At 43.1% G+C, this 21,529-nt stretch overlaps 1 protein-coding gene across 3 annotated transcripts in view; it reads left to right on the plus strand.

Moving 5' to 3' along the window:
- Nucleotides 1-21,529, plus strand: part of LOC115197408 (UPF0606 protein KIAA1549) — an 89,954-nt gene that overhangs the window by 60,739 nt on the left and 7,686 nt on the right. The window contains exons 10-18 of one of the 3 annotated variants that reach the window (XM_029758876.1): nucleotides 6,358-6,532; nucleotides 7,533-7,720; nucleotides 11,103-11,335; nucleotides 12,814-12,962; nucleotides 14,773-14,787; nucleotides 15,516-15,736; nucleotides 16,514-16,749; nucleotides 19,169-19,313; nucleotides 20,842-21,156. In XM_029758876.1, coding sequence (XP_029614736.1) covers nucleotides 6,358-6,532; nucleotides 7,533-7,720; nucleotides 11,103-11,335; nucleotides 12,814-12,962; nucleotides 14,773-14,787; nucleotides 15,516-15,736; nucleotides 16,514-16,749; nucleotides 19,169-19,313; nucleotides 20,842-21,156 — 1,677 coding nt within the window. Of the gene's footprint in view, nucleotides 1-6,357; nucleotides 6,533-7,532; nucleotides 7,721-11,102; nucleotides 11,336-12,813; nucleotides 12,963-14,772; nucleotides 14,788-15,515; nucleotides 15,737-16,513; nucleotides 16,750-19,168; nucleotides 19,314-19,914; nucleotides 20,140-20,841; nucleotides 21,157-21,529 lie in introns of those variants that run through there. The other 2 variants (XM_029758879.1, XM_029758878.1) reach the window with 2 other exon arrangements.

The raw sequence follows: 21,529 nt of genomic DNA on the forward strand, positions 1-21,529 counted from the left end.
GTTGGTACCCTTCTTTATTCATGGCTGTGTTCTTACGCAAAATTGTGAGTGAGCCCACTCCCTTAGCTGAGAAGCAACCCCACACATGAATGGTCTCAGGATGCTTTACCGTTGGCATGACACAGGACTGATGGTAGCACTCACCTTGTCTTCTCCGGACAAGCTATTTTCCGGATGCCCCAAGCAATCGGAAAGGGGATTCATCAGAGAAAATGACTTTACCCCAGTCCTCAGCAGTCCAATCCCTGTACATTTTGCAGAATATCAGTCTGTCCCTGATGTTTTTCCAGTAGAGAAGTGGCTTCTTTGCTGCCCTTCTTGACACCAGGCCATCCTCCAAAAGTCTTTGCCTCACTGTGCATGCAGATGTACTTACACCTGCCTGCTGCCATTCCTGAGCAAGCTCTGTACTGGTGGTGCCCCGATCCCGCAGCTGAATCAACTTTAGGAGATGGTCCTGGCGCTTGCTGGACTTTCTTGGGCGCCCTGAAGCCTTCTTCACAACAATTGAACCGCTCTCCTTGAAATTCTTGATGATCCGATAAATGGTTGATTTAGGTGCAATCTTACTGGCAGCAATATCCTTGCTTGTGAAGCCCTTTTTGTGCAAAGCAATGATGACGGCACGGGTTTCCTTGCAGGTAACCATGGTTGACAGAGGAATAACAATGATTCCAAGCACCACCCTCCATTTGAAGCTTCCAGTCTGTTATTCAAACTCAATCAGCCTGACAGAGTGATCTCCAGCCTTGTCCTCGTCAACACTCACGCCTATGTTAAAACCTCTTACATCTAGACGTTCCGCTAGCGGAACACCTGCTCCAATATCCAATGATAAGCGTGGCGCGAATTACAAATTCCTCAAAAATCCCAAAACTTCAATTTTTCAAACATATGACTATTTTACACCATTTTAAAGACAAGACTCTCCTTTATCTAACCACACTGTCCGATTTCAAAAAGGCTTTACAGCGAAAGCAAAACATTAGATTATGTCAACAGAGTACCCAGCCAGAAATAATCAGACACCCATTTTTCAAGCTAGCATATAATGTCACAAAAAACAAAACCACAGCTAAATGCAGCACTAACCTTTGATGATCTTCATCAGATGACACTCCTAGGACATTATGTTATACAATACATGCATGTTTTGTTCAATCAAGTTCATATTTATATCAAAAAACAGCTTTTTACATTAGCATGTGACGTTCAGAACTAGCATTCCCACCGAACACTTCCGGTGAATTTACTAAATTACTCACGATAAACGTTCACAAAAAACATAACAATTATTTTAAGAATTATAGATACAGAACTCCTTTATGCAATAGCTATGTCCGATTTTAAAATAGCTTTTCGGTGAAAGCACATTTTGCAATATTCTGAGTAGATAACCTGGCCATCATGGCTAGCTATTTTGACACCCACCAAGTTTGGTACTCACCAAACTCCGATTTACTATAAGAAAAATTAGATTACCTTTGCTGTTCTTTGTCAGAATGCACTCCCAGGACTTCTACTTCAATAACAAATGTTGGTTTGGTTCCAAATAATCCATAGTTATATCCAAATAGCGGCGTTTTGTTCGTGCGTTCAAGACACTATCCGAAGGGTAAATAAGGGTGACGCGCCCGGCGTGTTTCGTGACAAAAAAATTCAAAATATTCCATTACCGTACTTCGAAGCATGTCAAACGCTGTTTAAAATCAATTTTTATGCGATTTTTCTCGTAAAAAAGCGATAATATTCCGACCGGGAAACCCTGTTTTCGTTCAAAAACATGGAGTCTTCTCGTGCACGCGCCACCAGTCTCATTGTTCTCAGATCGACCACTATCCAAATGCGCTACTGTTTTTCAGCCATGGCCTGCAAAGTCATCATTCAACGTTCTGGCGCCTTCTGAGAGCCTATGGGAGCGTTAGAAAATGTCACGTTACAGTAGAGATCCCATGTTTTGGATAGAGATGATCAAGAAGGCCAAGAAATAGTCAGAGAGGGCGCTTCCTGTTTGGAATCTTCTCAGGTTTTGGCCTGCCAAATGAGTTCTGTTATACTCACAGACACCATTCAAACAGTTTTAGAAACTTTGGAGTGTTTTCTATCCAAAGCTAATAATTATATGCATTTTCTAGTTTCTGGGCAGGAGTAATAATCAGATTAAATCGGGTACGTTTTTTATCTGGCCGTGAAAATACTGCCCCCTATCCATAACAAGTTAACGAGAATCACTGACATGATGTCAGCTGGTCCTTTTGTGGCAGGGCTGAAATGCAGTGGAAATGTTTTTTGGGGATTCAGTTCATTTGCATGGCAAAGAGGGACTTTGCAATTAATTGCAATTCATCTGATCACTCTTCATAACATTCTGGAGTATAGGCAAATTGCCATCTTACAAACTGAGGCAGCAGACTTTGTGAAAATTAATATTTGTGTCATTCTCAAAACTTTTGGCCACGACTGTACATTTGTGTGAGTGAATAATCATATTCATGGTTTTGAAAAGCCCTACTGAGGGGAAAGGAAGTAGAATGCCATTTGCCGAGACCTATTAGAATTCCACCAATAGAGCCCCACAGTGGGGGTGTCATAATACCCATAAAACCTAGCGGTCAAACAGGGAAATGGTTCCAATAGTTACACCATTCATTTTTCCCATAGGTGATTTTAGGAACACTTAAAATAAGGGCTGTGTTTTGTGTAGGCTTACACTGGCGTGACGTATTGATATCAATATATTCATTTCTATTTACTCTCAGAATCGAAAATGGTAATTAGCATCAAAGTAGACATAATGCAATCCCTGCAAGCTCCGGCACGTCATCTCTAGCTGACACCTTTGCTAACAGGTATTGTGTCAATTTAGAACTTGCACAAGACAGTTCACAGAATTGTACATTTAAAGAAATGTTGCCAATTTATTATTTATGACTTTTAGCTAACATTAGATCCAGAGAGTCTTACCTTTGCCTCGATTCGTCATCTCTCTCTCAGATCGTCATGGCATATATATTCTAAAATCCCCTATGGGAAAAATGAATGGTGCAAAAATGATTGGAAACGTTTCCCTGTTTGACCGCTAGGTTTTATAGGTATTATGACTCATACTGTACTACTCTATTAGACCTCTAATCATAGCCCATACCTGACACACAGGTTCACCGCTAATTCACGACTCATGAAACGTCCGTGGGTCTGTGGAGATCTGGAAAGTAGATCTCTGAAGGTGCTATGATATTTATCACTAACAGTTCCCACCTGCGTGTAGACCATCACACCCTCTCTGCCCCCTCCACAGGGTCCGATAACATATCCCTCCCCACAACTAGAGTAGATTTCTGCTTTTATAATAACTCCAGCTGCCAGGCAGAATGAGAGAGAGAGAGAAAGAGACAGAGAGAATTAATAATTGATCTGCTATTAGTGACTGGCGTCACAGCATTCAAGTAACGGGTCTTGAAAGAAAGAAAAAGAGACTTGGTGGTTGGTCTTTGAGTAGCTGGCTTGTGATGAATAGGTGGTGTTGCCATGGATACCCTGGCCTATCCTGTCCCCTAAATGTTGTTGTGAAGAGAGGGGAGAGGGGAGTAGAGCAGGTGCTGTGGAGAACCACAAAAGGCAAAGCCTGATTAGTAAAGCAGTGTGACTCTGGGTAGAAAAGACTACAAGCCCTCGATAATGAGTCTCACTGTTCCGATTCATGGAGAGCTCACCACGAGGAATAATATAGAAAGGTTTTAACAGTTGATGTGACTCACTGTACGAGTCTAACTCTGTTTGCAGTCACATCCACCAATACCCCTTCTACAGACTACTGCTACATTATTGTGGGGGCTATATATACAGTTGAAGTCAGAAGTTTACGTACACTTTAGCCAAATACATTTAAACTCAGTTTTTCACAATTCCTGACATTTCATCCTAGTAAAAAATTCCCTGTTTTAGGTCAGTTAGGATCACCACTTTATTTTAAGAATGTGAAATGTCAGAATAATAGTAGAGAGAATGATTTATTTCAGCTTTTATTTCTTTCATCCCATTCCCAGTGGGTCAGAAGTTTACATACACTCAATTAGTATTTGGTAGCATTGCCTTTACATTTTTTAACTTGGGTCAAACGTTTTGGGTAGCCTTCCACAAGCTTCCCACAATAAGTTGGGTGAATTTTAGCCCATTCCTCCGGACAGAGCTGGTGTAACTGAGTCAGGTTTCTAGGCGTCTTTGCTTGCACACGCTTTTTCAGTTCTGCCCACAAATGTTCTATAGGATTGAGGTCAGGGCTTTGTCGTTGTTGTCCTTAAGCCATTTTGCAACAACTTTGGAAGTATGCTTGGGGTCATTGTCCATTTGGAAGACCCATTTGCTAGCTTTAAGCACCAGCTGTCAGAGAAGCTCACAGATCACTGCACCTGTACATAGCCCATCTATAATTTAGCCCAAACTACTACCTCTTCCCCTACTGTATTTATTTATTTTATTTATTTTGCTCCTTTGCACCATATTATTTACATTTGAACTTTGAACTTTCTTCAAACTACAAATCTACCATTCCAGTGTTTTTCTTGCTATACTTTATTTACTTTGCCACCATGGCATTTTTTTGCCTTTACCTCCCTTATCTCACATCATTTGCTCACATTGTATATAGTCTTATTTTTTTCTACTGTATTATTGACTGTATGTTGTTTACTCCATGTGTAACTCTGTGTTGTTGTATGTTGTCGAACTGCTTTGCTTTATCTTGGCCAGGTCGCAATTGTAAATGAGAACTTGTTCTCAACTTGCCTACCTGGTTAAATAAAGGTGAAATAAAAAAATAAATTAAATAAATAAATTTGCGACCAAGCTTTAACTTCCTGACTGATGTCTTGAGATGTTGCTTCTATACTGTATATCCACATAATTTTCCATCCTCATGATGCCATCTATTTTGTGAAGTGCACCAGTCCCTCCTGCAGCAAAGCACCCCCACAACATGATGCTGCCACCCCAGTGCTTCACGGTTGGGATGGTGTTCATCGGCTTTCAAGCCTCCCCCTTTTTCCTCCAAATATAACGATGGTCTTTATGGCCAAACAGTTCTATTGTTGTTTCATCAGACCAGAGGACATTTCTCCAAAAAGTACAATCTTTGTCCCCATGTGCAGTTGCAAACCGAAGTCTGTTTTTTTATGGCAGTTTTGGAGCAGTGACTTCTTCTTTGTTGAGCGGCCTTTGAGGTTATGTCGATAGAGGACTCGTTTTACTGTGGATATAGATACTTTTGTACCTGTTTTCTCCAGCATCTTCACAAGGTCCTTTGCTGTTGTTCTGGGATTGATTTGCACTTTTCGCACCAAAGTACGTTCATCTCTAGGAGACAGAATGCATCTCCTTCCTTAGTGGTATGACGGCTGCGTGGTCCCATGGTGTTTATACTTGCATACTATTGTTTGTACAGATGAACGTGGTACCTTCAGGCGTTTGGAAATTGCTCCCAAGAATGAACCAGACTTGTGGAGGTCCACATTTTTTTTCTGAGCTTGGCTGATTTCTTTTGATTTTCCCATGATGTCAAGCCAAGAGGCACAGAGTTTGAAGGTAGGGCTTGAAATACATCCACAGGTACACTTCCAATTGACTCAAATTATGTCATTTAGCCTATCAGAAGCTTCTAAAGCCATGACATCATTTTCTGGAATTTTCCAAGCTGTTTAAAGGCACAGTCAACTTACTGTATGTAAACTTCTAACCCACTGGAATTGTGTTACAGTGAATTATAACTTAAATAATCTGTCTGTAAACAATTGTTGGAAAAATTACTTGTGTCATGCACAAAGTAGATGTCTTTACCGACTTGCCAAAACTATAGTTTGTTAACAAGAAATTTGTGGAGTGGTTGAAAAATGAGTTTTAATGACTCCAATCTAAGTGTATGTAAACTTCCGACTTCAACTGTATCTACTGTAGTAGGTCAAAGCTGTGTGTTGGAAAACCTTGGTAGAGCATGGGTGGAATAGGCATCGTGGTGCTCATGTGAATTTCCTTTCTTTAGACCAATGCCTATTCTCACTTAAAATGTTTTTTGTTGTTGTTTTTAATAGTTGTTGGGTAACAGTGAAATTAAACCAGGTAGGGTTGCAAAATTCAATTAACTTTCCCAAAATTCCCAGTTTTTCTTAGAAATCCTGGTTGGAGGGTTCCCGGATTTCCTGTTAATTCCTTCGTAATTGAAGGAATCTTCCAACCAAGATTTCTGGAAAACAAGGGCATTTTTGGAAAGTTACTGACATGTTGCAACCCTAGTACCAGGCATTGTCGCAGCAAGCTTTCTAGTCTAGAACTGTGATGTTAACAGTAACACACATCTCCCTCCAGATTGTGAGTACGACCAGGCTGGTGGGAGCGGACCACCCTCTGGATATGGTGTACTTTGTGGACCAGCTAGGACAGAGGTTGCCTGCCATCACCACAGCCAACATGCTGAACAGACTGGATGTGCAAAGGGCAGCCATCGTGCTGGGCTACAGAGTACAGGGCATCCTGGCTACACGTAAGTAGAGCCTTAGCGTGGTTAGAAATGGCAAGACAGCACAAACAGAAATTGGGAACAGGGTAAGTCTGCCTGCCCACGCTACCTTTACTGGAGTTGAAATGAACTGAGCTCAGTTAAATTGGAATATGTATGAAGGACCCCTATTGTATACACAGCAATCAGCTTTGATGTATAGAGCGCCTCCTCCCTACTGTATATACATCCATGCATCAGTGCATTCATTGGCACAGAATAGTGTTCATTAAGCTTTTGGAGCTCCTGATCAAAGGACAGTAAATCTGCACATTTTAAAGTATACTGACTAATTGCTCAGTATATGTTGGTGTTTATTTGGCAGCGTTTGAACTGATTACCTCATCCTATACACTGGGCCAAATGCTTCACCTCATTATATATCCATGTTGGAGATGTAGGAGTCGAAGCACCTCGAGGGACTTCTGTCCCTGCTTTAAGCCTGCTCTTATGGCAGGTGAGCGTTTTCCTAGGGGATACGACAAGCCTTAATTGCAGAGTAGGACAGACAGTAAGATGTTGTGTGTGTGTAACACAGTGTGTAGCATGCAGTGTAACTACTGTAGCTGTTTATGAATGAACTCAGTGTGGATGTGGCGTGGTGGAGTTGGACCAAGGTGCAGAGAATGGATCAGACGAGGAATCAGAGGTTTCGGACAACGTAAATACTTCACTGATAAAATAAGGAAACAGAAGGATCACAGTAATACTTAAAAATAAATAAAAAATGTAAACATTAAGACTAGAACTTACTCAGGCGACACACAAGGAAACCGAAATCAAGCTTCTGTGAACAAGAACAGAAAACACACCTGTTTTAAAAGGGAAATGATAATGAACCGATAAGCAACACCTGAGTAACAAAGAAAGGAACCATGTGGAAGTTTGGAATTCTGATGGGGATATAAACACACAGACACAGACAGACATACACACGCATGTAATTACACACTCCATAATGTTATCTATGGCCGTTTTCCTGTAGCTGTGGAGAAGGTGGCAGGGTACCCTCCCCCAGACACGGAGAACACCAGCATGTGGATCATCATAGGCGTGGTGGTGCCACTAGGCGTGGTCATCGTCATCATCTCCATCCTCTACTGGAAGCTGTGTCGCACCGACAAGTTGGAGTTCCAGCCCGACGCCATGACCACTGTCCAGCAAAGACAGAAGGTGAGGAGAGGAGGAGACGGGAGGAGGGACGATGGACCAAGACCAAGAGCATGGTCCTAGAGTCCCCCGTTTCTCTCTGTGTGTTTATTTACCTCTTTTAACCTGCTGTCATCATCTTTCTATCTCTGGATGTGTTGGCTCTTACATGTTATGTTGCCTGTCTCTGTCCATAACCACTGTTTTCTATGTCCCTACTCTACACAGACTACGTTGGATTACTGTTTCAGTCTTTTTTTGTTCTGAACATTTTTCTAACTCTATGTATCCCTCTCTGGCCTATCTACAGCACCTCTGTATGTGGTTATTGTATTGTTAGTTATCTCTCACACTGACAGCTATTTTTCCTCCTCTACCTTCACACACAGCATGGAGAGATTTGTGTTATCAGCCAGTCAGCTCCTCTGTGTCTCTCCACTGTTTGTGTTATACAGTTATCTCCCCTCTTAAGGACATATCTGTATCCAGGCCTCTATATCTCCCTGGCAGTGCATTCCTCACCCCGTTCTTGTTATTATTTGAGGGCTGTAGTTCTCACACTATGGGGAGTTGTGCTGGTCTCAGGTTTGATCTCTGTGGGGTGAAGCCTAACTTCATCTTCAGTCAAATTTTCACTCAGTCATCCATTGATGTCAATGGGAGACCAAGTGAAAATGTGACTTAAGTGGGATTTGCCCCTGTGCTGATAGGCTGTACTGTATGGGAGCTTAGAGTAGTAGAGTACTATCTCCCTCCCCTGCTGCCAGTGATCCAGTCTCCTGCTGGAGAGGATCACAGGCTCCCTATGTGGCAGCAGCCCATGCTGGAGAGAGGATCACAGGCTCACTATGTGACAGGCAGCCCAACAGTAATTGGCTCTCGCTGCAGCTCCACACAGCTCTGCAAGATCCCCCTGGCTGACAGTAACACACACGTACGCATACATGGACACACACACAGACACCCTGCATAATACACACTCGTTGCTATCCAGACAGACAGGATTTGCTCTGACTACTGCTGCTGCTGCTGCTGCTGCTGGGGGCTTTCTAATGTCTATCCTCCTGGTATCACAGAGACACACATGCTGGCCCTCATATACTGTCCTGCTCTGCTAATATTAGACTGTCTGGTCTATCTGTGTTGTTGTTATGGGTTACCCTGTCTCTCTGATTGATCTGTCTGTCTGCCTTCTTTTCCTCTGCCTCCGACCTCTCTGTCCAGCTGGAATGAGGCAAATGCAGATTAATATGTACAAGCATCTATCCTTCCTTACCTCAGTCTAAGACCTCTACCATCCATCAATCACGTAACACCTCTCCTCTTTCCATTTCGATCTCTTTTCCTCTTTCTATTTCTGTTCAGTCCGCTCAACCTTTCAGGGAATCATCATTCAGGGAATCATCGTTCAGGAAATCAAGGTCTCCTCTTCCAATCAAGAGGCAAATAATGATGAGTGAGAGTGAGGAGGAAGAGGAGGAGGAAGAAGAGGAAGATGAGAGAAAGGGGAAGGTACAAAATAGAAGCTAGTAGTTTGTAGAAGACCCTGAAGAGAATGGGGTGTGTAGTGGATTTGAATCTATTGGTTGTTGTGAGTAGAGAATGATAGCAAATCGGCCCAGTAGTTAAGGGGCAATAAAGTCCCATGGTAGTGAATGGAAGACCCAAGGAGCTGGTCAACTCATCACATGTATCCACCACCATCCCACCCACTGCATCCACTCAGGGACCAAACCTTCCTCCTCCCAAGCCAAAGCCCAAGCAGAAAAGTGAGAGCTATGAGGAGGAGGAAGAAGAGGAAGAAGAGGAAGAAGAGGAAGAGGGGGAAGAAGAGGAAGAAGAGGAAGATGAGAGAAAGGGGAAGGTACAAAATAGAAGCTAGTAGTTTGTAGAAGACCCTGAAGAGAATGGGGTGTGTAGTGGATTTGAATCTATTGGTTGTTGTGAGTAGAGAATGATAGCAAATCGGCCCAGTAGTTAAGGGGCAATAAAGTCCCATGGTAGTGAATGGAAGACCCAAGGAGCTGGTCAACTCATCACATGTATCCACCACCATCCCACCCACTGCATCCACTCAGGGACCAAACCTTCCTCCTCCCAAGCCAAAGCCCAAGCAGAAAAGTGAGAGCTATGAGGAGGAGGAAGAAGAGGAGGAGGAGGAAGAAGAAGAGGAAGATGAGGAGGAGGAAGAAGAGCAGAAGGAAACAGTGTTGAAAGGGAAGCAGAAGGTACAATGTACTGTAGAAAGATGTAGTCTTCTCCATATTAGACGTGCTGGCCTGTCTCCAGGCTTTAGAGAGGGCGGGTCAGACACTGAAATGTCATCTAGTCTGGCCTAGTACTCATGTTCATGTATTATAGAAAAACAAAGGATTTGTTGAGATCTTGTCTTTAATGTTTTAGATGCTTATCATCATTGCAGTTTTGGAAGTCTCATCCAAATAGGCCATATATTGAATGGATATCATACTATAATGTACAGTATCAGTATAGTAGTTCCTCGTCAGACAAGGCTTATTTACATAGAAAGAGAGAGAGAGGAGCACACAGCTTCCCAGAGGACCCAGTGGATTAGCAGTTGCACACAGAAAAGCCTCATAAAGCCATCCATGTTTCGCTCAATCAAAGCAGTGCATTCTAGACAAAGCTGTGAGCTGTGTATATCACCTCTGTTGAGTGATCCACCAGAGGAATCAATTCCAATATGTCAACTTAGTGTATTATTTTCAGAGCCATAGTGTTGTACAGTAGCAGTGTGAACCAGTCTCTTCTCTCTCATTCAATATTCAAATCAAATTGTATTTGTCACATGCTTCATAAACAACAGGTGTAGACTAACAAAATGCTTACTTACTTTTCAATAAGAAATCCTTGTGACGCCACATTACTTTCTCTTATTTTTATTCATTCATGTTTGTCTGCCTCTCCCTGCGCTCCCCCCATCACTCAGTCAACCCAGTCACTCACGAATCACTACCCCTCACGTCACGTCTCTCACTCGCCTGCCTGCCCTACTTCTGTCTGTCCTCCCTCCCGCTGCAGTCGTATACCTGTCTAATGAAACCTTCCCTCAACTCTAAATGCAGCTGGAAAATCAATGACTGTGATTTTTTTTAATTCTCCCCTCTCTCCCTCCCACCCCCTCTCTCAATCTCTAAATGATCCCTTTTTTTCTTATTATATATCCTCTTGCTCCTGTTCCTTTCTCCTCTTTCCCCCTTCTCTCTCTCCCTCCCTCTCTCTCTGTGTCTTTTGTCCTCTCACCTCCTAATCCTGTTCCCCTCCACTCTCTTTTATCCTTCTCTCTCTGTCTCTCTCTGTCTCTCTCTGTCTCTCTCTGTCTCTCTCTTTCTCTCTGTCTCTCTCTGTCTCTCTCTGTCTCTCTCTCTGTGTCCTCTATCCTCAGCTCCAGGCTCCCAGTGTGAAGGGCTTTGACTTTGCCAAGCTGCACCTGGGCCAGCACAGTAAGGATGACATCATGGTAATCCAGGAGCCTGGTGCCCCCGGGCCCCCACCACCCAACTCCAACACCAAGGAGACTGCCGCCACCTCCAAGAACGGTGAGGTCCCCGCCCCCAGGTCAAAAGGGACCTCCGTCTCCTCCACCAAGGCGTCCCGGAGCACACGCAGACGAGGAAGGTCAGTAGCCCCCCACAGTTTTTGTGACTGCGTGCTTGCTTGCGTGTGTGCGTGCTCCTCATTCACCTCAGCAGAGAGATTCCAGTACACAAATGCACATCTTAAACAATTATTAATACAAGACAGTACAATAGATATTTGTTGTCTTTTGTTAGGGGAATTCCTTCTATGCAATATAAGCCAGGTAGAAAATATAAAAGCAGTAACATATACTTTCTACTGTCGCCCGCTCAGTTAATTTCCGGCACCATGACCCACACAGCAGTTTTGGAGTAACCTAACGCTGGCCTCTTCACAGTCACACCATCACAGCAGTTTCAGAGTAACCTAACGCTGGCCTCTTCACAGTCACACCATCACAGCAGTTTCAGAGTAACCTAACGCTGGCCCCTTCACAGTCACACCATCACAGCTGTTTCAGAGTAACCTAACGCTGGCCTCTTCACAGTCACACCATCACAGCTGAATCAATGGTGTCAATACGAGATGGTCTGTTCTCGTGGGACAGAATGGTCGCTCTGACTAAAAGATCATTTCTTCTCGCTAATTGCTTTAGCAAATAGCAGATAAATTAGGCTTGAATGCTGGAGTGGCTGTGAGCACTCTCAATCCGGTGATGAGTGTGATGGGTTGCTGTCACATTGTCTCTAATGTAGCGCATTAAAAGAGATGCCTTCCATTCTGGACAGCTGTTCTAAAAGTGTTGGATAGGAATTTAATGATACTGCCAATGGGAATAATACTGGTGATCGATTACGACAAAAAGTTTATTTCTTTCGAAGAAAAGCCATTACAAAAAGGATTTCCCCTGATGGATTGATAACTATCGTGTTTTGTTCTGTTGACCTATTTTTAAAAAGCACTAAGTATGTACACTACCGTTCAAAAGTTTGGGGTCACTTAGAAATGTCCTTGTTTTTAAAAGGAAAGCAATTTTTTTGTTCATTAAAATAACATCAAATTGATCAGAAATACAGTGTAGACATTGTTCATGTTGTAAATGACTATTGTAGCTGGAAACGGCTGATTTTTAATGGAATATCTACATAGGCGTACAGAGGCCCATTATCAGCAACCATCACTCCTGTGTTCCAATGGCACGTTGTGTTAGCTAATCCAAGTTTCTAGTTTTCTTTTAAATGATCAACTTGGATTAGCTAACACAACGTGCCATTAGAACACAGGAGGGATGGTTGCTGATAATGGGCCTCTGTACGCCTATGTAGATATTCCATAAAAGATCTGCCGTTTCCAGCTACAATAGTTATTTACAACATTAACAATGTCTACACTGTATTTCTGATCAATTTTATGTTATTTTAATTAACAAAAAATTGCTTTTCTTTTAAAAACAAGGACATTTCTAAGTGACCCCAAACTTTTGAATGGTAGTGTATATGTGGCACGTGTGGTATGTGTTCTTACATGTGTGCATATACACCTATTTGCGTCAATGACATGGGTGTGCGTGTTTCCAGGGACAGGATCTCTCCGTCGGACAGGGACTCCATGGTGAGCGCTGGGTCCGGTGATCGTGAGAAGGAGTTAGCCGAGGAGAACCTGAGAGCCTTCGCCATGCCCAACGACAGCAAGCAGGCCCGCAAGATCCCAATCAATGTTTTAAATGGCAGGTGTCCATGGCAACATTGGATCACATCCATGCTCTCACGTACACAGAGAGAAGAGGAGGAGAGGGAGGAAAGGGGAGAGAGACAAAGAAAGAGCAACTCATGTTGAGAGGTTAAACATGAGAATAGAGAGACTTTGAGGAAGAGATACAAGCAACTGATAGATAGACCAGGATCGAAGGAGAGACAGAGAGAGACAGCAGGAGGAGAGACTGCGTTAGTGTGAGAGGGAGGTAGGCCTGTGTAGTGCCCCTCTGGCCTGGTTGCTGAGTGTGTACACTGTGCAGACAGGGTCAACGCCAGCCAGGCACAGACTGAACCTGACTCACCACAGAGCAAAGGATCCAGCAGTACGACGTCACATCCCTTCCTCCTGCACTCTGCCGTACACTCACACACACTCACATTGGGTCTTACCAACACACACACACGACCTCTCACACACACACACACTACCTCTCTCACACACACACCACTTCTCACAAACACACACTACCTCTCTCACAAACACACACTACCTCTCTCACAAACACACACTACCTCTCTCACACACACACTACCTCTCTCACACACACACTACCTCTCACAAACACACACTACCTCTCGCACACACACACACTACCTCTCGCACACACACTCTACCTCTCGGGGCTGCTCCTCAGCATGCCAAACACAGCCTCCTTCCCATACCCCTCAGTCTAAATAGGCTTAGCTGAGGCCAGGAGACCAAATGTTATTATCAGCACTGGCATTTCTTCTTCTAAATGAGTTGCTCTGCCCTCTACCTTGCCTGTCTGTCCTGATTCTGCTATGGATGTCCATGACCTGACATAGCACTGAGTGTAGTGTATACACATGGTCCAAGACCTGACATAGTACAGAGTGTAGTGTATACACATTGTTCAAGACCTGACATAGCACTGAGTGTAGTGTAGACACATGGTCCAAGACCTGACATAGCACTGAGTGTAGTGTAGACACATGGTCCAAGACCTGACATAGTACTCAGTGTAGTGTATACACATGGTCCAAGACCTGACATAGCACTGAGTGTAGTGTAGACACATGGTCCAAGACCTGACATAGCACTGAGTGTAGTGTAGACACATGGTCCAAGACCTGACATAGTACTCAGTGTAGTGTATACACATGGTCCAAGACCAGACGTAGCACTCAGTGTAGTGTAGACACATGGTCCAAGACCTGACATAGTACTCAGTGTAGTGTATACACATGGTCCAAGACCAGACGTAGCACTCAGTGTAGTGTAGACACATGGTCCAAGACCTGACATAGTACTCAGTGTAGTGTATACACATGGTCCAAGACCAGACGTAGCACTCAGTGTAGTGTAGACACATGGTCCAAGACCTGACATAGTACTCAGTGTAGTGTATACACATGGTCCAAGACCAGACGTAGCACTCAGTGTAGTGTAGACACATGGTCCAAGACCTGACATAGTACTCAGTGTAGTGTATACACATGGTCCAAGACCAGACGTAGCACTCAGTGTAGTGTAGACACATGGTCCAAGACCTGACATAGTACTCAGTGTAGTGTATACACATGGTCCAAGACCAGACGTAGCACTCAGTGTAGTGTATACACAACGATGATGAGGTAGTGCAGAGCTATGCAAAGACTTCAAGTATTTTTTCTAATGTCTGAGACTGTCTCTGACCAAGGTCTATTGAAATGTAAGGACAAACTGTAGCTTATGTCAATATATTTCAAACAGGATTGCATTCTTTTTAACTTCTATCTTTCTTTCTGTCTCCTGTTTTCCCTTAACTTTGTGGCTTGCAGGAAAGAATAGAATTGGTAAGAGTTATTCTTCTGTCTGTCGGTGTTGTAGACATGAGGCTTTGTGACTTGTAGCTGCTGTCTGTGTGACCGTGATGTGACGTCTTGTGTTGCGATTGCTTTGTGTTGTGCATCTCATCAATCACCACTATTGAGATGTCACCTCCTAGAGGTGGGGAACAATGAATCTTGAACAACAAGCTTAGACCTTTTTCTTGTAGTTCCTTGTAGGCTACCAAACATCTGAATAAGTGTCTTACATTGGTAAACATCAGACTTGTCATCATTACAAATCATCTGGATAATGGTCAAATGATTCATCCAATTCAGTGCCGATAAGAATCATCCGTGCTCAGAGAATGCTAGTTATTGTAAAAGAGAATTTGTTCTCATTTGTTCTCATTGACTTACCTTGCTGAATAAAGGATCTGCCCCCTGGTGGTGTAAAGCGTTACATGACACCTGTGACTTTTTTTATTTAACCTTTTTTTAAACTAGGCAAGTCAGTTAAGAACAAATTCTTATTTACAATGACGGCCTACACCGGCCAAACCCAGACGACGCTGGGCCAATTGTGCACCGCCCTATGGGACTCCCAATAACGTGCAGTTGTGATACAGCCAGGAATCAAACCAATGTGTCTGGTGTCTGGCTTAGACCGCTGCGCCCCTCGGGAGCCCCTTCAAACTTCCAGACCTTGCCTGGTTATGATGTTGACCTTAATCAACCTCCCTGGTCTCCTTCAGGTCCTCCTCCCATGAACGGCCATGACGAGCATCTCTCCTCGGCCTCCATCTTTGAGCATGTGGACCGCATGTCGCGCTCGGCCGATGGCACCCGTCGCCTGTCCAATAAGATTCAGCTGATCGCCATGCAGCCCATGGCTGTCCCGCCCCAGCACCACAGCCCCACTGTCAACGGTATTAACGGCAGAGGGCCAGAGACACACAGCAGCTTTAACAAGGAGGTGAGACACTGACCCGCCCACACACTAACACTGTTACTCAGACATGTATACAGGTTACAGTAATGTCATTCATTACCTTACATGGAGCATGTATAAACACGTCTCTGATCCTCTCTATTCTCCCTCCTGTCTGGACTTACAGAGAAAATGGATTTTATGTCAATGAGACTAACCTACACTGAGTGTAGAAAACATCAGGAACACCTGCTCCTTCCATGACATAGACTGACCAGGTGAATCCAGGTGAAAGCTAGGATCCCTGATTGATGTCACTTGTTAAATCCACTTCAATCAGTGTAGATGAAGGAGAGGAGACGGGTTAAAGAATTTTTTTTAAGCCTTGATTGTATATTTGTGCCATTCTGAGGCTGAATGGCAAGACAAAATATTGAAGTGCCTTTGAACGGGGTATGGTAGTAGGTGCCAGGCGCACCAGTTTGTGTCAAGAACTGCAACGCTGCTGGGTTTTTCACATCCAACAATTTCCTGTGGGTATCAGGAATGGTCCACCACCCAAAGGACATCCAGACAATTTGACAGAACTGTGGGAAGCATTGGAGTCAACATGGGCCAGCATCCCTGTGGAACGCTTTCAACACCTTGTAGAGTCCATGCCCTGACTGAGGGCAAAAATGGGTGCAACTCAATATTAGGAAGGGGTTCCTCATGTTTTATACACTCAGTGTATATAAATCATGGTTAAATGAAATATACATTATGTATAGTAAAGTTGCGTCTGGCCAGGTGTTTCTCACTGCAGTCATGTCTATTATTTAGATCCAGGTGGCGTTGAGGCATAAGTCTGAGATTGAGCACCACCGTAACAAGATCCGTCTGCGGGCCAAGAGGAAGGGCCACTATGACTTCCCTGCCATGGACGACCTGATAGACAACGGTCTGACCACTGACCCCAAGGACCAGGACCACATCTACCACAAGGCCCAGATGCAGATCGACAAGATCCTGGACCCTGACATCCACATGCCCTCACTGTTCATGGAGCCTAAAAAGAGGTCAGGGTTTTTCTGGGTAGGGGAGGGGTAGGGTGCACACAGGGAGGGGTGTGCGTACAGTAGGCAACATGCATCGGAGGAAGCTGCACACTGCAAAAAGTTATATCTAAGCAAGTCTAAAGATCTTATATTGAGTGATAATTCACTTAAAAAAAGGTTTTCTTACCAAGCTAAATTATCAAATGTCATATTTCAAGATATTTTTTAAGATATATAAGACCTTAATCGTCTTAAGTGTTTTTTTAATAAGATCATTTTATTTTTTTATTTTACCTTTTATTTAACCAGGAAAAGCCCATTGAGACCCAGAGTCTCTTTTTCAAGGGAGACCTGGCCAAGGCAGCAACACTCAATACATTACATTATTAAAACATACAACAATACAATACAACAACATGATCCTGCCTAAAAAAAGCATTTACACTCCTCTGTAACCACCATCAATATTTTTTATTAATTCAGTGGCACTAACATATCTAGATGAAGTATGGATTGTTGACTATTCCATGCGTCTGGTGCATAAGACGAGAAGGCATTCTTGCCTAATACTGTGAATGTCCTGGGGACTTTAAGTAGCAACCACCTAGCAGACCGGGCTGCACTGTTAGTTACTGCTGCATGGTAACTGCTGGTGGTGAAGGAGACCAGACTACAGAGGTAAAGAGGGAGTTTACCCAAAAGGGCTTAGTAGATGATCACATACAAATGTATTTTTCTGCGCATATAAAGTGAGGTCCAACCTACCATTTGGTACAAGGTGCAATAGTGGGTGAGTGACTTGGCATTTGTAATAAAGCGCAAGGATGCATAAACAGAGTCCAGTCTCTGTAAGACGGAGGAGGTTGCATGCATATACACAAGTCACCATAATCAATTACAGAGAGAAAAGTGGCCTGAACAAGCTTCTTTCTATCCATAAGCGGGAAGCAAGCAAAAATAAAAACCCAATTTCAATGTAAGCTTTGTCACAAGATTATGAACGTTAAAGGACATGAACGTTAAAGGACAACTTGTCATCCAACCAAATACCTAGGTATTTTTTTATTGAATATCCAAAACATACAATATACTTGCAGTGAGGCCGCTCAACAACTACACCATACCAGTCATCCAACAGATTCCCATTCAGAGCGACACACAGAAGCATCCAGGGTCAATGCCCTGCTCAATGGCACGTTGACAGATCTCCCACCAGGCCAAATACCTAGGTATTTGTAGGAAGACACTTTTTCAATGGATAAGCCACCAGATGTGACAATGCTAATATTCTCTGGCAGAGTTCTAGCTCTGGTAAAGGTAATGAATTTAGTTTTTTGTATATTCAAGACCAGTTTTTCAGTGACTGAAAAGCAATCTAGAGCTCTTCAACAGCCTGAACCAGAGAAGGAGCACATGAATATATAACTGTATCATCTGCATATAGATGCAGCTTTGCTGGTTGCATCCCATTTCCCAAATCATTAATACAAATTGAGAACAACACAGGAGCTAAATGGAACCCTGGAGCACACCTCTATTAATCTCAAGAAAGCTAGACTTGTGATTGTCAGTATATACACATTGTGTTCTGTCAGAAAGATAGTGCCTAAATTACTTGTATTATGCTTTTTTTTGGTTAAAATAAGCAAAATAATCTGCCAATGACATTGGATAATTTAGCTAGATAATCATTTTTAAGTTAGTTATCACTCTTATGATATCAGTATGTCTGTATGTTTCTCATTTTAAAACTTATTCTCAAGAGAATTAGTCATCCAGCTATTTTTGCAAATGACTGACAGAGAAAAAGCATTTTTGGAGATGTACACCATACAGAAATGTTTTGACAAATTAGTTTTGTTGTGATAACTTTGAACTCTGGAGAAACGTCCATGTCTTTTAGATTGTTCCGCATTGCAGCCTTATTCTAAAATGTATTAAATAAAACATTTTCATCAGTCTACACATAATACCCAATAATGGCAAAGTGAAAACAGGTTTTTAGAAATTGTAGTAAATTTATAATAAAAAAAACAAAAATACCTTATTTACATAGGTATTCAGACCTTTTGCTATGAGACTCGAAATTGAGCTCAGGTGCATCCTGTAATCGTCAAATGCACTGTATAACATTATTTAAAAAAATGCGCCTTCAGTTTGCAAACATGTTAGGGAAACAGAAAAATCTATCTCCATTAAATAATAAACCCTGAACAGTCTGAAGTCTCTATTCAAATTGCTGGGATTCCATTCCAAACAACCAGTAGATGATTCCTGGCCTAAAAGTTTGGATTCTGTCTCTGTGGTTGCATCTGGAATAGAGCCCTATTCCCTATATAGCGCACTACTTTTGAGTGTACTTCTTTTGAGTGCACTATATAGGTAAAAAGTAGTGTACTATAGGGAATAGGGTGCCATTTTCAGACCATGTGTCTCTCAGTGGCAGGGGGAGGCGTTCTCCCAAGCAGAGGAAGAAGCACCAGCTGAACGGCAGCCTGACGGACGCAGACAAGGACCGCCTCATCTCCAACGACAGTGACGGCACCTACAGGAAATACCCTGGGGTCAACAACGTGGCCTATGTGGTGGGTATACCTGTGGAACATATTGTATACACCAGTGGAGGCTGGTGGGAGGAGCTATAAGGACTGACTCATTGTAATGGCTGAAATGGGAAATGGAACAGAATCAAACATATGGAAGCCACGTTTGAGTCCGTTCCATTTATCCCATTCTATATTCCTTCTATAGCTCCTCCCACCAGCCTCCACTGGTACACTCACACAGACAAACCACTCACACAGACAAACATACACCAATATTCCTCCAATGGAGATCTCAACCAGAGCAAGGATAAAAGAGTGCTTTAAAAGTCAGTATCATAATGTTAACAGAGAGAGATGGTCCGGATCCAGACGTAACATACAGTACATAAAACATGAATGTTAATTTTCCCCCTCTCCTCTCTTAACATTAGTAATACATTATTATTATTATTATTATTGTCAGAGTTAGTACGGTCAAGAACATCCTGTCATGGAATTTTAAAATAGTATTTTCCAGGCCTGGAAAATTTTGGAAAATGATCAAATCTGAAAAGTTTTGGAAAAGTCATGGAAATTCATTTCTGTTAATGTTATTTATTTTATCAATATTTTATCAATCAACTAAAAATCAACATATCAGCCAGGATCGGAATGACACTTCAGCAGTCTGTGTTTGCAAGACGAGTGGGCCGTCGGACATTGCAGCATCAGGTAGACCTAGCCTATAAAATATGATACAGAACAGACTAACTATGTAGCCATTTTAAAACAAATCTTGTACCCTCTAGTTAACTGATAGCATGTATTATTGTTTTTGTCATCTCCCCAAAAACTTTCCACGACACTCGCAAATAAGGCCATACAAAGTAGATTTACTATTTTTAACGATTCATATGATTCATTTAAACAATTATTTTTGACAAAACAAACAATTCACTTCGCCATTGTATTAGTTGGGATTCGGGTTAATCAGGGTGACTCTAATCATTTGAATCAAAATAATAATTTTTGATTCTTGAACATTAATTTTAGGAAAAAATATTAGATTTGATGATGCCTCCAGTTGATTTGGGCAGGCAGTTTTTTGGCATCAAACGTATTTGGTTGTAATGTTGCAGTGTTTTACATCAAGGGTGGTCAACCATGATCCAGGAGCGCTAATGGGTGTGTAGGCTTATTCCAGTCCCCCTCTGACAAACTACATTTTAGAAATGAGCTTCTCAACCGGACCTTGATAAACTGGCTCTGATGTGTTTGAGCAGGGCTTGATCAAAAGCCTGCACAGCCAGTATCTCTCCAGACTGAGGGTTGACCACATGTGTTTTATACAGTTGCCTAACAGGTATTCTACTTTGGGGGGTTAAGTTCCTTGCTCAACAGCAGGAGAGGGTATGGGATCAGAGAGCAGGCGCACAGTGTCTATATCACATTACACTTACTTTTGTATACGTACATAGAGACGCCACCAATCGTTGGTCATGGAAATTTGGTTAAATGTCATGGAGAAGTCATGGAAAAGTCAGGAAATTCCATCTCAAAATGTGTATGAACCCTGTATTGTTCCCAGTCGGACCCTGACCAGGCCCCAGAGTCTGGGACCCCCAACGACAACGTGTTCCTGGGCCCCATCTCGCCCCCTCCGGGGCACGCCCCTCCCCCGCCCCCCTACATGCCCCCCCAGCCCTCCATCGAGGAGGCCAGGCAGCAGATGCACTCCCTGCTGGACGATGCCTTCGCCCTGGTCTCCCCCACCTCCCAGGGCAGCACATCCGGCATCACCCTGCCTGGAGTCAACTCCAACCCCCCCAGCTCCAGCCCCCCACCTCGTGGTGGAGCCCGCCCCTGGGGTACTACCTACCCAGCCCTCAGCCCTTTCTCCTCAGTAAGTACTAGGCCTTTCAATAGACCTATTGATTACCTAACACAACTCTACTGTAAATGAGACTTCAGCCTGCTCTGGAATACTCTACATATATGTTCCCATTTAAATCAACTCTGATTATATTACAAAGATTTACAATATTATATACACTGAGTATACCAAACATTAGGAACACCTTCCTAATATGGAGCATCACCCCCCCTATTTTCCCTCAGAACAGCCTCAATTTGTCAGGGCATAGACTCTACAAGGTGTCGAAAGCGTTCCACAGGGATGCTGGCCCATGTTGACTACATTGCTTCCCACAGTTCTGTCAAGTTGGCTGGATGTCCTTTGGGTCGTGGACCATATTTGATACACACAGGAAACATTT

The sequence above is a fragment of the Salmo trutta genome, chromosome 7, assembly GCF_901001165.1.
Source record: "Salmo trutta chromosome 7, fSalTru1.1, whole genome shotgun sequence".
Classification (NCBI taxonomy): Eukaryota; Metazoa; Chordata; class Actinopteri; order Salmoniformes; family Salmonidae; genus Salmo; species Salmo trutta.